General features: G+C 43.0%; 1 protein-coding gene across 2 annotated transcripts in view; it reads left to right on the plus strand.

Moving 5' to 3' along the window:
* The first annotated feature begins 2873 nt into the window (after positions 1-2873).
* The window catches only part of SLC25A13 (solute carrier family 25 member 13), a 103665-nt gene continuing 89814 nt past the window's right edge, over positions 2874-16724 (plus strand). The window contains exons 1-2 of one of the 2 annotated variants that reach the window (XM_050890818.1): positions 5265-5301; positions 7649-7713. In XM_050890818.1, coding sequence (XP_050746775.1) covers positions 5265-5301; positions 7649-7713 — 102 coding nt within the window. Of the gene's footprint in view, positions 2893-5264; positions 5302-7648; positions 7714-16724 lie in introns of those variants that run through there. The other variant, XM_050890820.1, reaches the window with a different exon arrangement.

Below are 16724 nucleotides of genomic sequence, written 5' to 3' on the forward strand. Positions count from 1 at the left end.
AGACTTTGAAAACAAGTTGCTTATGTAGCCAAAGAGTGCTGTAATCTACTACAGTCATATTGCATGCCATTTTAAAAGTGAACATTAGCCTTCAATGCCTTTTCTATGAAGATAAGGAACTTGGGCCTGTATGTGCATGTTGGACACGGTCAGGGACCTGCCAGGCCAAATCCTTTATGCTGATCGCACTCAGGTTTTCATGTAAGCTAGGCAATGACCTTCCAGCCTTGTCAGGACCAAGGCACTGCTGAATGCACGCTCAGGACTTGAGGCACCTGGAGCTCTTGAAGGCTGGGAAATGAAGTAGACTCAGACTAGATATAGGAAGGAACCTCTAAAGGTCATCTAGTCCACCCCCCCTGCAATAAGCAGGAACATCTTCGACTAGACAAGGTTGCTCAGAGCCCTGTCCAACCTGACGGGTAGATTCAGACTAGATATAAGGAAGAAATTTTTTACAATGAGGGTGGTAAAACACTGGAAGAGGTTGCCCAGAGAGGTGGTAGATGCCCCATCCCTGGAAACATTCGAGGTTGGGCGGGGCTCTGAGCAACCTGATCTAGTTGGAAGATCTAGTCCCTGCTTATTGCAGGGGGGTTGGACTAGATGACCTCTAAAGGTCCCTTCCAACCCAAACTATTCTATAATTCTATGATTCTAAGTGCTAGAAGAGCTCAGGTGCTGTTGCATTTAGGGAGCAGTTGAATGAGGCTTTCCAGGGTCACCCTTTTTTATTTACCTCTCTGAATTTCACCACCAGTCTGCTTGAAACATAGGCAGTTTTTTTGCTTGTGTTTTTCCTTGGCAATTGGCTCAAGACTATGTGGCAGTATTAACGTGAGAACTGTAATAATTTTCTTAGCAGTCTTAATATGGGAAAAAAAATCCCATTGAAACTTGTTTCCACAAAAATAAAGCTCAATAGGACAGACTTTTAGCCTCACATCTAAATATCCTGGCTTTTGTGTATTCACAGAATGTTGTATTTGTATTCTAAGGCAATTGTTATGCTATTTTCTCTCTGTAATTTTTCTCTTCTTAGTGGTATTATTAAAATAATCTGAGATTGTTTTTTGTTGTTTATAAATGGACTGCTATTATCTATTCATTTATGACAAGGTGATAGTATTTACTTATCTAGTTTGCAGATAGGCATTACATAATCTGTATTTTGTGTTCATTTGAGAAGCTGTGGTTGGAGGAAGGCTCCAAGTCTGCTTTGCTATAACTGCTGTTTTCTAGGTCAGGGAGACGCAGCAAGAAGAGAAAGGCTGTGCTGTCTCACAGAACAGCTGAGCACGTGCAGCGGGCACACAGATGAGGGACAGGTAGAAAAGGAAGGGAATCCAGCAAGTGGGAGGGTTTTACAAGAAGCAGAGACTGGAAGACTGCTGAGAAGCAAAGGAGGTAGATACGTTGCCGGACCTCACAGGTGATGGAAGAAACTTCCGAGGGACACAGAAGAGACTACAATTTGCTGAAAAGCAGGAAGTCGTTAACTCGTTGGACTGAAAAAAAACATAAAAAGAGCCGTCCTGCAAAGATTTATAGTGAGCAGGCGCAGATGCGTTTATGAATCCTTATCATTTCTCTACTGTCTCCCCCTAAGACAATTAAAAACGATTAAAGAGTTAATTGCTCTGGTTTATATTGTAATAGATCTGTCTTTGAGATCCTTTGCCTTTTTATTATCTTTACGAAACTCACTTTAGGGAAAGTGCTGGAAGATCCACCTCAAAGCTATGACTAACTTGCTACCCCATTATAAACGCAAAACCTCACCCCCGAGCTACTCCTATAAGCAACCTTTAGTTACACACACGTGACAAATTGCCTGCCTGCACTACCAACCTCAGGCCAGCCTAAAATCCCGCCAGGAGCCAGAAGCCCCAAGGCCAGCCAGAGTGGGCATCGGCAAGGCTGGCGATTGCCCTGGTCACAGCTGTCGGCCTGCCTGCCAAATGGTATGCTGCCAAACACACCCAGACAGGCTGTCTGTAGACAGTCTGCAAACTGTCTGTGAGGCTGAGCGTGCAGTACTTGTGGTCATCCTGGGCACAGCCATGGACTCTAGTGGGGCTGCTTACGTGTCACGTTCACGCTGACTTAGGAACTAAAATGGCATTAACAAAATTTGGTTGAAAGCACGGCTCGTTCTCGGGACATCCCAGAATGAAGCCTTGGGATACAGCAACTGGATGAAACATCCCTCAAACAGCAGTCTGACTCGCGGGGAAGAAAACAGCTCTGGGCAGGAGAGCAGGGTTTGCTGACAGGCGCAACACCAGCATGGCTGCTGTGAAGGTGTTTGGCATCCTTCTGCTGCCTGTCCCAGCGTCCTCCGAACACGCCGGAGGCATTTCCTCGGGTTAACAGCACGAGTCACTAATTGGCGACATGGCCACTCAGGACTCTCTCTCCAGCGGCCGGAGGGGCTGCAGGGCCCCTCAGAGCTCAGAGTCTCTCTGAGGCGACTCGGAGGCTGCTAGGCCACCAGCCGTAAACTGAGGAGAAAACCTGAGGTAAATCGGGTCCCCCTCGCAGGGGTGAGGCGGTGCCCGCCCCGAGACGCCCGCGGCCCGCCGGTGCCTGAGGCCGCATCTCCCGCCGCCTCGCCTCTCTCAGCGCACAGCGCCCACCCCGCAGCCCGCCGCGGGGCCGCGCCGGGCCGGGCCGGGCCGGGCGATCACGCGGGCTGCAGCCGGGCCGGGCGGGGTGCAGCCAATGGGCTGGCGGCGCCGAGCGCCCCGTCCGTGCCTGGGAGAGCGGTGACGGCCGGCGCTGGCGGGCTGGTGCGCAGGCGGGGAAGCTGCCTGCCGCGGTCGGAAGGGAGGGAAGGGGAGGGGAGGAAGGGAAGGGGGTGGCCGCGCCGGGCACAGCATGGCTGCCAAGGTAAGTCACCGCCGGCGGCGGGCGGGGAGGCGGCGCGGGCGGCGGCGGCGGCGCGGGCGGCGGGATCGCGGCGCGCGCCAGCGCGGCCGTTGGCGGCGGGGAAGGGGCCGCGGCGGGAGGCGGGCGGCTGCCGGGTTTGACCTCGGGCCTGTCCTTGGCGACACTCGGCGGGTGGCGCCTCCTCCTCCTCCTCCTCCTCGCGGCTCTGCGGCCCCTCGCCGCCGGTCCCGGGGGAGGAGGGGGGTGGGCTGCGGGGCCGCCGAGCGCCCGTGGGGCAGCCCCCCCCCCCCCCGGCCGGCAGGGTTGGGTGCCGGCGGGTACAGAGACGGCGCGGCGGGGATCCCCACCTGCCATCCCCCCGGAGCGGGCCTGCTCTCTGCTTGTTATGCACCATCTGCCTGCGTGACACTGCGCGGCCGCCTCCCGCTGCCGGGGAGGTGAGAGACGGCTGGTCCCGCCGTGCCGGCGCCGCCGCGGCTCGGTGCGGCCCTCACCGGTGCGGCCGCCGCGGCCCGCGCACTGCCCCGCCGGGCACCCGGCGCCCCGGCCCGGCCGCGGCTCCGCCGAGTGCCGTTAGGCCCAGCTGTGCCTCAGTAAGCACCCCGCCACACACATACTTACACAGTGTATAGATGCATAAAAATATACGTGCATACATGTTATCTATACACTTATTTTTTGGACGAGAGAATGCAGTGGGTCCTTGGGACAGCGGCTGGCATGTCAGGACGTTTCAGGGCTCGCAGTGCCCAGAGCGGGCACTGATGTTGGCCCTGCCCTGCTTGCAGGCCTTAGCATGGTAGTCCCTTTTTGCTTTTTCTCCCATTTTCTCCATATACCTGCTTTTACCTTCTGTTTTCACATTTGGTTATAATTTCCAACCGGACTTCTCAGTGCTCTCCTGTCAGATTGATACCTGTTAGTTAGGCTTTTCTGCTGTTTCAGAAGGGTAAATTAATTGAAATACTTTTATCAATTGTTTAATAACACACTTAGATCCCAGAAAAAAAAAAATAAGATCAGCTGTTGGCTGGATCAAGGCCTTATAAAAAGTAGGTATTCCACTTCTAGTGGCAGATAAAATTATATGTAGTGTTGGTGTTTCAGAACATACTACTAGGCTTTCATTAGGTTTCTTTTTTGAATACTGAGACTTAAAAAAAAAAAATTGGGCCACATCCTGCTTTTGTTGAAGTCAGTGATGAAACTTATATCAAGAAAACCAGAAGACAAAACTTGCCCAAACAACGCGGAGCAGCATGTGCTCAGTCTGGCTGGAGTTGTATGCTCCTTTATTTCAGTGAGTCCATGACGGAGCTGCTCCTGTCAACACTTCCCTCGCTAAGAACTTAGCTTATGTGAAATGCATGCTGTTTTAATCGATTGGGCAATATGTGATTCCTCTTTGCTAGGGTATATGAAATGGTCATCCCCAAATCTTATGTTTATTATTTATAAATCTTTGCTGTCCTATCTGGCTTTTTTTTTTTTGATTGCCCACTGGTCCATACACACAGCGTATCAGTTACATCTTACCAAACTATTCGTGTTAAAAGACTTAAAAGTCTTCCATTCACTGAATTTATGAACGATTTACTTATCTTTTCCTCTCCAAGCAGCAGTTCTTAATCTGCAATCCGTTTGAATCCATACTAGTCACATATACTTAAAAAATGTTGTAAAGTAGTTAGTGTTTGTCTAATCAGGTAGACACGTGTGCTCCATTCTGCACATGTGCATGGTGTCCTTTTTCTTTTAGCTTGGTTTATTACACAGTTCAGATCACCAAAATCTATACAAGCATATGTTGGAAAGACTCAACACTTAATAAGAAACTGAATTGAATATCGTGTGTTTCCGATTACGTCGGGCTTGGCAGAGAGATACCTGATAAAAAGAACAATGGCTTGTCACAAGTGTCATAAGCATCCTTGGTGCATTGCAAGACAGAAATACAGCACTTTTTGTACTGCAGGGTTTACAGCCCTCACGTAGCTTCTGAGGAACGCTTCTGGTTGCAAGCTTGAATGTGTTTTGAGAGACTTATGTTTAAAAAAAAAAAAGTAGAACTGGGAGCAGCTAGAATGGATTAATCATTAAGTTACCTTGTGAGACTTCAAGGGATTTTATCTTCTTGAGGTGAAATAGTTGCTGTTAAACACAGGTGAATTTCTATTTTTATTGAAGTCAGTGGCAAAATGTAAGTAAGTAGCGTTTTGTACTCTAACGGTAACATCTGAGCTCAGGTTCTGCAAGCACACATATGAATAACTTTGCCACGTGAAGAGCTTCGGGGCCTGAAGTTATTCACATGTGCTTGCAGGCATGGGCCTTGATTTGTGTTCTAACTTCCTCACTGATGCATCTCAGTAATGTTTGCCTTTTTCACCTCAGCCAAACAATGGACTGGTGAGTCGAATGATTTTTCTAAAATCCCTTCAGTACCTTTTCCTTGCCAGTATCCTGCATGACCGCTTCCTTTAATTTTTTAATTACACCCTTTTGGGCATATGAGTCTTTGGGATTGAATGTAATTGTTCTTCGCTTGCAACATTTCAAATGTTGACATTTTAAGCAGACTCTAGGAATTCAGTCTGTCAAAAGGAAAAACCAAATGGGATACTGTTAAGGCTGCATAGTTAAGCACTCAGGTATCAAGAAATGGGCAAAGCTTTTATGCATGGAATCTTTAACGTCCATTACAGTACCATTTAATTTTCTTTGCTGTATGTTACTCAGTGTCTTACAATTTGTACAATGTTTTAATCAATGTATATTGCACGTCAGTGTCTGTTCTTAATCTTTGAAAATGTTTTCTGCAAGTGTTTTGTGAAAACTGCACTGTAAATTCTATTTGCACAAATTGCCAGTAAAAACTGCAAGTGAGATGTTCCAGTAGATTTTTACCCCATTGGTAACTAAATTGCCATCATAGGTACTGGCTTCTTTTTCTGAATTGCACAAAAACAGGCTATGTGGAAAGTGTTTATGGTAATGCATGTACAGAGCAATAGTGATGTTTTATATAGTGTGTCATGCTTTATTTCTTCATTTTGAGTGTTTAACAATGCAGTCACAATGCTTTTTCTGCCCTTTAGCCAGATGCTTCTAAAGAGAGGTTACATAGTCTAGCTAATGCCCCTTGCTATTCACCTGGTGTGTATTTTACAGCAAAATTAACTGTGCCTGTTGAGTGAATGTAAGCTACCCTTGGTCCCTATACTGCTGCACAGTTCTAGGCATAGCTGTTGTCTCATGCATGTGCAAAGTGTGACTTGCTATTTTTTAAAGTCCTACTGCTTGGTAAATATAAACTTATTTTCAGTGGGAGTTTCTAAGGTACCTCTCAATGAGACCTCTTTCCATAGCTGATTTTGCCTTTGCCACTGTGCTACTTTGTCTGTTCAACGTAAGGTCAGAAACTGATATTTATAATGGGAGCTAGTATATATAATATTTTTAAACTTTGTATTTCATAACCACTAAGCTACATTCAAAACAGTTAAAAATTGCATTAATGAAAATTCCAAACTTGAATAGTTTTGGTAGATAAATTAAAGCTTAGAAACTGTGTAAAAACAGTGGGCTTAGCATGGAAGCACTTGTACACCATTAAACTTCATTTCTGCTATGGATAGCATGTGAATAAATTTTGATACTTGTATTGAACTGCACAGTACTGATATAGGAGTTGATTTTCCAATATTGTGGAATATCTCTCTATTTCTAATGTAATTGGTTTTTTGTGCATGTGTGAACTTTTATCCGTTGGGCACATACTGGTTGCCTCTATTACCCAGAATGTATATTATTTTAAAATTACTGTCTTATGAACAAAGTGAACACAAATATCAAATGCTAAAAAAGCTAATTGTAAAATGGCTGTTCAAGTGAAGGCATGAACCTTACATCAGTACCTGGTGGGACTACTTACATGCTTAATTTTAAGTGCATGCGTAAGTCTTTTGAAGAACAAGTGCCTGACTGTCAGAAATATAAGGTAACACAAGGAGATTTGTTGCTGACTTCACTTACATGACAATATTTGGGATGTTTCTAATGCAAGGTAAAGAAAATTCGTTATGCAGTTTTCATATATTTAACAGTTTTTTAATTCTCTTTCCACTTGTGTTTTTCTGGAACTGTTTACTATGGAAGCTGTATCAGTGGAGTTACATGTTCTTTCCGGTTACTGCGATATTTACCTTTAAAATCGTAAACCTTGTCATCCAAAACCTTGACTATCAAAAATAGTTAGTCCCCATCACAGGCTCCTTGTATGTCTTGGTGTTAATATAGTCAGACATTTCCCACTGAACACCCCAGTCCTGCAAGATGCATCACCTTGACTGAATTAATTGGAGTTCTGTGAAGGATTGATGCTGCTGGCCTTGGCTCTATGGGCCTTTTTGTGTGCAGAAATGATCCAGTGCCTGCACTGGGCGATGTGAATTAATGAGGTCTGGATAAGCAATGGTTGAAATATGAGCACCATGGCAATGCAGTTCTAAACGAACATGATTCCAAACAATGCCAAAACTATTAGATGCTGGTGCAACCATGCCATGTCGATTATTTTACTGTCATGCACACCCAGCATGTCTCTTTATGCATCATACAGCTCCATCGTGCCTCTTCATTCAGCTCTTTCTCCTGTGCTCCTCTCCCCTGTGCTAGCAGTAGGGTGGGGTGTACCTGGGAACAGACTGAATTCACTCTTCTTGCCCTCAATGATGCCATTCTTCCCTTCCTCCAGCAAAATGGAAGAGAAGAATTGCATTGCATTGGATATGGATTTGTTGGGCCCTCAGAAAGGAACAGGTGAGGGATCCTAGCATCATGATGGGCTACTGTGTCCATGAAAGGAGTAGAGTCCCTTGCGGACAGGCTCCAGCCACTCAGTGAGATCAAAATTGTGGGGGGAAAGTGGTTGATGAGTAAGGAGAGAGCAACCTCTGTTTCCCTGAAGCATCACTGAGTTTGTATACTGTAGACTTAATAGTGTCATGGCACTTAATGGCACCACGGTAATTTTTTTGGATGTGATAGCACCATGTAAGAGCCACGTGGAAAGTCCTGTTGCTAGTCTGTACAGGTCCAGTGGTGCTCGCTGATGTGTAGTTACATTTTGGAACTGCGCATACGTGTAAATTCTTAAAACACCTTGTGTATTATGAGACTCTTCTTTCCACTTTCCCCCTCAGAAAAACTGTGTATTTATGGTGCTTATGACTTATTACTGCATCTTGACTTCTTAAGAGACCAGAATTTGCCTGATAAAGGGACACTGAATTTGTATGAGTGCTGATAACTTCAAACCTTACTTACATAGTAGCATGCATGATAACTGCGACTGAAACAGAGGAGAAGGCAAATCATTTACTCCCCTTCCCTGTCCTCCTGACCATTGTTTATGTGTTTAGTTTCATTTCGTTTCTTTTATTGCACAAGTCTTTGCTTAGGACATTTACCCTTAGGAGGACTACTTGAGTCCTAATCCCACAAGGTGCACAGCAAGTTACGGGGCCCGCTGGCAAGAATAATCCCAGGGAAGGCACTCGCGGAGTGACTTTCTTGTGGAAAAAGTCCATACAGCTCTCTTCTGCAGTAAACGCTGAGTTACCCTGAAAAGGAGCTTTATTACACTGGGTTTTTTGTCTCAATTGTGTTTATCTGTTTCTTTGTACTACTATTTCCCCCCACCGCCTTTATCAGAGCAAGGTGAGGGTGAGAGGAGGTGGCGAAAGAGGTTGATTTATGTCTTTAATATGTTAGAGAGGTACTGATGGGATCACATGTTGCAACTGCCAGTGGTTTTAATAAGTTTTTGAAACTTACTCTTTTCCATTATGGTGTCCCTGTAAGAGGAATTGCAGGGTGACCTCGCTTCATGTGCAGCTCTAGGAGAGTGTTACTGGACCCAACAGTTAAGTGTACATCCTTACGTGCATCTTGTCTGTTGTGGTGTCCGATGAAAAGTATTTGAAGTTATCTGGATCTTATCACATTGGGAAGTGAATTCCTCTTTCTATGCAGCCTTGTGTCCCAGAAGGTTACAGAATCTCTTCCAAGTGTGCTTCAAAGGGTACATTAAAGGCATTCCTCCTGATCCTGTAATGTAGACAAGCTTACAGCCCTGAATGATAACAATGTGTCTTCTGACCAGCTTGTTTAGGCCAATATCTATTTTATTTATCTATGTTGTCCAAGGAGTATGACAAGGAGGTATGTGATACTGTATTTCCTGGAAGATGGCATGAATGTGCTGCTTAATTTTAGCTTCATTTTTGCTTTTGATCTGTGGCATTGCTGCTGCTTTGGCTATAGAATGGCTTCACCATACTGGATAGAGCTTGTATGTTTGTATGGCGCCAAACCTAAACTTGCATAAGGCCTCTGGGTACTACTGTGACTGCTAGTCATGCTGTTTTGCTTTGGCTACAACACAATCTTCAGAAACAGAGCAGCTGATGTTTTATGGTGCTAGATAACTATGGCTAGTAAAACACAAGGTTGCGTATTTTCTGGGGCATTCTCTTTCTGGAAAGTATCTGTATCTCAGTCATTTGCAGGGAGATAAAGAGGTCCTTATAAAAATACTCTATCTTCGATTGCTTTGGAATAAAGCAATTTCAACTGAAGCTTTGTTAAACACTTAAAGGAACACTGCAAATGCATTTTTCATAACATTTTAAAATAATTTCATGCTATTTACCATACCTTAGAAACGTGCAATTGCAATTACATTCTTTACCAAAAATGTTACTTGGCCCGCACAAAATCCAGTGTGTTAAAGGATGAAGTTGCTCATAAGGAGTGGATTGTTGGCATTTTTCTTTCTCTCTGAAGGGGGAAAAAAAGAAACATTTGAGAGAGAGTGGAGAAGTGAACACATCTACACCAAACTACGTACATTTAGAGAAGAAACAGAAGAAATAGAGCTTGTTGCAAGCCTGATCAAATTCCTCTTGTTGGATACTTGTGAGGTCTGTAACCTCAGCTGCTGGATTCATAGGCTTCTGATGTCTTGCATGCCTAGGCAGCCTGCAAGAACTGTTTCTATGCTGACCAGTAAGGTCACTCTTTGGGTCTCCTTGAAGATCTGCCTTACTCCCTGGCTTACTCTTGGCCATGTGAAAACCAGAGCCTGGAATTTAGGCTAAGAAGGCTTTTTGGTGTTCTCTAGATCTCCATGCCTAACTTTTATCCACTTGGCTTCGGAAGTAGAATTAGGAAACCTATCTGAGGTGTCCAGGAACAGGTACCACAACAGCCAGCATGCTGACTAGGGAGCATCTAAGTCAGCCAGTGGGAAATGAAAAGATAGGGATGTCCCAGGAGGATCTTCAAACAGCAAGGCTTGCATCTCTATTTCAGGCAGGGATGCTGCGTAGTTAGCAACACAAGGACTGGGGGGACAGAGGAGTGGGCCAGAACCTGATTCAGTTGCTAGCAATTAGGGCACCCAGCTGGGAGGGGGGAGATCTGGATTCTCTGTTGCCAGTGGTGTTTATGCATTTTGCATGAATGATACCTCCACCTGTCACAGTTTCGGAGGGTTTCTGTGCTTGATGCTTACTGCAGTTCTGCCAACGCACATTGGATGTGTTGCATGCATGGTTGCTGGGCTGGAGCGGGGATGCCTGGTCAGTGTGTCTGAAATGTCTGTACATGCTCAGCCAGGGCTGCAGCGGTTCTGGATGTGCACCTTGGTGGAACTTCTGGAATCCTAAAAATCTTAAATCGCATGTGCCTTTCTGCTTGTAGATGGATCGGTTTTTGCATCATGCTGTGACTGAGGTAGTGGAGCGTGCTAATGGATCTGACCCTCAGAGGCCAAGTAAAGTGGAGTTTGCAAATATACAAACACACTTTTTATTTGTAGAGAGTGCACTGAGATTGGCAGACTTGTGCCCAGACAGCCAAACCTTTTAAAAATAATTTTTAAATCTTCTTAGTATCATCACTACTTCCATAGTTTTAGGAGGTTACCGGTTCTTTTTTGGAGTCCTAGGCTAGGCTGGACCAGGCCTCTGGGGCTGGTTCTTTGCCTGTTGTGCCTTCCTGATAATGGACTGATTGTCACTCTGCTCTGATGCCAGGGCTGAACTCACTGTAGCTGTTCTGTTGGTTGGGTTGGCGTGGAGAGGTACCTGTTTGTTTCCTGAACCACCAGGTCACTGCGTTTTTTAAAAGCCAGTGGTAGCCATAAAGCTGTGATTCAACTTGGATAATACTGAACATTCAGTAGCAATACTAGGGTGTTGTAATGGTGCAGGGTGAATTAGAGTGGGTAACTGACTTAGCAAAAAGTAGCACAGCTTTTTTTTATATATATATATATATATGTATAAATTGTTTTTGTTTGCTTTAGATCAGATCAGTTCCCTAATATGGCTCACAGCAAACCAGCATAAAGAGTTATGCGGATGGCATGCTCTAATGTAGCACTGAGCACAGAAATACCTTAAGCTGGAAACCTGCGAAGGGTTGTCTTGTATGACAACCATAGGACTATTTACTGCCTTGCATTTGTAGATATTTTTGCATTTTCCACTGCTCAGCAGAGAAATGAGAAGGAATTGTTTTTTACCAAGATCAGGTCTATGCTGTTTTCTGTGGATGAGGCAGTGCGTTTGTTGACAACCCTTTGTGCTTGGGTCGCGATGGGATAACCATGGAGGTGCTAGGGCTTTTTCCCTAAATGTAAGAGGCATGGTGCAAGAATGTAGCCATGGGAATGGAACTGTAAGTTTTGCTTAGGCAAAATTGTGAGATTGTCATAGAACTAATTGGTCAACTAAAGTACCCACTAGTCATTTAAATGACAGTGGGCAACGGTCAGTTTAAATGCTCAGAAGAGAGAAAGTAAAAAATGGAACTGAAACACCCAAAAAACTTTGTCACCACTTTCCTCTTAAATATTTATACTAAACTCTTTGAAAGTCTTTTGTCCCATTTTCTCTATATAGCCTAGTAACTGGATTCATAGGAGCATTTTTAAAAGGAAAACTTTGATGTGAATTTTCCATGGAAGCAGAAATAAAAGATCAGACTGCCCTTGCAAATTCTTTAGTGTTGTGTTGGTTTTGTTTTTTAAAAGATGTGTCTCTGATTAGCTTATTTATGTATTCAAATGTGAACTGACTTTGCTGTAGAAGGAATAACGGCCTCTTGTTTTAGGCAGGTTTATGGTTGTGTTTGCCTTGATTAGCCTAGCTGGTCCCTACATGTTTTTCTAACAGTGCTGATCAATTTTAGCTCAACACTACACACAGAAGATGACTGCAGTCTTAGCCTGTAGGAGTCAGGCAGCTGGTGAAATCCTAACTCTCTGAGGCTTTTTTCTCCCTTTAGGAATGTGGGAGAATAAAGGGGAGTGACCATAGTGGTGAAGATGATGGAACCTTGCATGTGATACGATAATCCTTACATTTTTTTTCTTAAATAGGTAGTTTTTGAATTATTGATACACATGTGAATTGTTAAGCACAATGGCATTTTATGAATTATCCATATTAAAATATATAAAGGTCAAAATGAAAACCTAGCTACAGAGAGGTTTCATGCATTTGTGTTTTAGGTTACGGTTGCCTTTATGACTGTGACCTCCACATCACCTCAGTCTTGCTCCCCACCAGCCAGTCCATGTTAGCATAAATAATGTGGTACTTTGTTCATCCCTGGTACCCCCTCCTCCCAGCGGGAGACCCAATCTCAAAGGCTTTGGACCAGAGCTGGAGGGCAGTTTATATCCGTCTGGGAACAGGCACCTGGGACCTTTTATGGGAGTCGTCATTGTGGGTTTTTTTTTAACCCAGATATCATATTTGGAAAACTTATCCAATCTTGAGTGTATTGTAATAAATAGTACTAGTGCAACTTGTGATTGCTTTAGTTATTCTAAAATATGTTTCCATTCTTAAGTGACACATTTTCTTTACTCTCCACATCTCTTGTCTGTGGGATAGAGAGTGTTTTTGTCCCTGCAGCAGCCTTTCTTATGCCTGACAGCTTGTGTTCCTTCTCAAGCACCATCGCTTGAGTTTACTGAATTTAGATGTAGGCTTTTTGGAGGATCTGGGGCTTGCCATCAGTTAGAGCTTCATTTGGTTTTAGGTAGGGCATAGTTACACCACAGTGTTTGCTGTGGAAGCCGAGAAGGTGAGAGTTTTGGTTCTCACCCAAGCTCTCAGTCAACTAGTGTCCGAACAGCCTCTTGTTTTCAGTAGATGTTGCAGGTTTTCATATAAGCCTGTCTTGTCTCCTTAGTCTTTCCACATTTTTTGCATTCTTAGTGTTAATATTTTAGGTGGCTGTGATTGCAATGAATAGGACAAATAACCACTCTTGAAACTGTTAATTCTTGCTCCACAAACTGTCCTTATGACAGGTGAAGACTTCCCAGCCATATTAGTGCTGTTCGAATTATTACTACTTCTCTTTGATTACAAATAGGTGCAAATAGTGAAAAAAGATGTTAATACTGCATCTTATCGCATACTGCTAGATTAATTAAATTGGATGTAATGTGGAGAGAAATGCACAGACATGTGTCTTTATTCAGACATGTAGGATCACCTTTTTTGTGAAGTGCAGTGCTTCACAGAAAGCAGATAAAGAATGTATTGCTCCAGCATCTCTCTCGGGTATCTGGGACAGGAGTGTCTGACAGCAAAACAGACTGATCAGGGAGGCAAATGGTTAATGATATGTTGTAGATTGAAGAAGAGACTTTTAGCAACTGACCTTTTTAAAGCACATTAAATGCTTTTTGACCAGTATATCTTATTTTCTAAAAGCTGCCAGAATACAGAATTAAATTCACCTGCTAAGGTCATAAGTTTTGGTAAGCCAGCAATGATAATCCTGGAGTTGTAGTCATCTGTAGAACTATCGTTAGGTTGTGTTGAGATTAGCCACAAATTATATAGCTGGAACTTGATTATGTCTTCTGTTCAAAACAGAAATATTAAGAAAATAGTTTTACTTGAAGGGTATTAGCATGTAGTCTTTAATTTTTTTCCAATCTTCAGGTCCCACTGTAAATCAATCCCATGTGAAGATAATATACCCTCAAACTCTTAAAGTCTAGTTTTTAAAAAAATTCTCATCAGTATAAAAATTTCAAGGCTTTTAAAGGCTATTTTTACAATTATGGGGACCTATCAGAAGAGTAATACTTGTGCTTTTTACAACTATGATTTTTATGTCCTTGATGATTAGGGCAATTGAAGAATTGCAAAGAGCAACCTTAATTCCAAAGCTAGAACATGGAAGAAGGTGTTGTGTAGCTAGATGACCATAGTTATTAGCCAACCTTATAAATAGGTAGAAACAGACTTTTTTTTTCCCCTCCTCTTTCAGATGCCTTTATGTAATTAGTGTTCTGGAGTATTAAAACCTTGGCTGTTGAGCTAAACAGCTGTTGAGCAAATTTGAAGCATAACATTTCTGAGCAGTTGTGGAACTGGACAGGGTGGGAAGTGTAGGGGATCAAAGTCTGAATATTTCTGACGTAGTTGAACAAATTTTTCTTAAACAGAAAACTTTAGGAAAAGGATGAGAACAGTGATTTGATGTATTAGAATTCCATTTGTTATTTCCTCAATAAAGTTTATTCTTTCTCTCCATTTGTGACACTGTAATCTTGTTGGTACCTCCTTTGTAATTGAAATTGATTTACTGGAATTCAGATTGTTGTGTAAAATGCCATTGACCACAGGTTTTTCCAGCTTCATGCACAATTTTGTATTTATCTTTTCACATATTTCAGTTTCTGTAGGTGAATACCACCTGATCTTTAGTCACTGAAGATTTAAAAATGTTCTTTCCTGGAGCTGAGCTTCACTTCTATCTGAGAGGATAAGTTTAAACTTATCAGGAAATGGAAGGTTCAAAGAAGGTTCCTTGGCAGGTTGGAGTCTTTTTTTAGTGCTGGCTTTGCAAGGAGATGAGGAGAGAACAACAACTTGCACTCTGTGTTCTTTGATTTTCTTTCTGACGATGTGTACTGGGAAAAATGTCTGTAGATTTCAGAATATGGAGTCATAGAAGGGCACACATTTTTCTACCTTCTTCCTGATAGTGTTTGCATACTGCCTGAAAGTGCACTTAGTCAACAGGGGAGGGTGCTTTAGCAAGGATGAGTCCAAGCCAAATGCCAATCATCCAGCCAGTAGGAGGAAGAACTTCTAATTGTCTTCATATTTAAGTTGCTGTTTCTTATCCCAACTTCCCTGAACTCTCTCAGCCAATAGAACTATCACTTATTCGGAGTTTTGGGTTTTTGCCTCAGTCAATGGATATTTAATTCTGGGAAGTTAGCAAATGTGCCCGCTTCATCTAAGTAAAGCAGTAAATTAGAATAGTTTTTAAGGAATAAATTAGAGCAAATTATTCAGTGTTGGAGTAGCTTGAGCGGCATCTGACTACATCTTTCATCAAAGACTGATAGGTGTTAATCAAAATGCAGGTAACATCTCCAAAACATAAAAGGCCGTCAGCAGGATCATGACACAAAGATTCTCTGTCTGTGCATGCAACTCTGGTTTGGAGGTCTGTGTTCAAATGTGTGCACACGTGGTTTCCTACACTGAGAAATGAGATCTCCTGCCTTAATGCTTCTTCCTACTTTTGCATGTTTGTGGTGTTGCTTTGCGGTTTTTCTGCAGTTCTTTTATGCCAGGTGCCTACTACAGCTTCTTAGTCGAATCTCTGGTTTGGTGTGTGATGTTATGGTGCGGGAGAGAGACTAGGATGTTGTCCTGTATCAGTAGCAGGGCGGGAGGCTCCCTACTTAAAGGACTTAATTGAAAGATACGTTCCACAGTAGCAGTCAAGCATTGCCATCTGTCCTTTGTTACATGACTTTCCTGTCACATCCATCTATCACATGACCTGATACATAGGTCTGATTTTAGGATAGAAGAAAAGAGGTCTGAAAATTAGTATTACTGAACAAACAGCAGGCTGTTCGTTATTGTTGTCATCTTTCTGTGCTTTGGAAATACGACCTATTTCCACTCTTCCCTGGATCCTTGGGTACTAAAACCTGTTGGTCATGTATTTTATTATTGTCGGTCTTTATCATGTTTGACAACTACTGTTTGATGGAACATCACCGGTTTACAGATCTTTGGCAGAAGAACCCTTTAAGTGAGGCACCGAGTATGAAAAGCCATTAGAAAAAATGCAGTATGTAAAAATACTGTGTCTGCCTGATTCCTTCTCTCAGCCCATTGTGCAGTCTGAATCTGACTAGAGAAATCTTCACGTGTTTAGGGGAAGAAATTTTTGAATAATTTCACATTTCCATTAAAATAGTTTTTGTCACTGACATCAAGTCAGCCTTCCTCCTTCCTGTCACTTCACCTGTCTAACGCTGCTTGCCATTGTGTGTCAGTCTAACTGGAAACTACTTTGTAAAGATCATGAATTAGTCCCATGTTGATGCTGTTCAAAAGGAAGAAAAACATGGCAACAACAAACTTTCTGCAATTGCTTTTACTCTGTTCACACGCCCAAATCAGTTACTTGGTCTGCATCTTTTCTTTCAAGACTGACTAGTGTGAAGCAGTGGGTTCAGTCTTTTCTGCATTGTGAACATTGTACTACAAAAGTTTTGGGCTTCTCTTTTCTTCTCACAGTAAAGAAAATGATAGTGACTGTTGACTGTAGACCTCTTGCAATTTGCTTTTGGTGTTCCATTACATGTAACCTATAGATTCAGTATCTCGCTTATGAGAATAGCCCAAACCAGAATACTTAATTCTCAAGTGTGTAAACATTCAACCGAAATACTGTATGATTAAAATAGCACTTAATAGTTC

Source organism: Gymnogyps californianus, chromosome 2, assembly GCF_018139145.2.
Source record: "Gymnogyps californianus isolate 813 chromosome 2, ASM1813914v2, whole genome shotgun sequence".
NCBI classification, from domain to species: domain Eukaryota; kingdom Metazoa; phylum Chordata; class Aves; order Accipitriformes; family Cathartidae; genus Gymnogyps; species Gymnogyps californianus.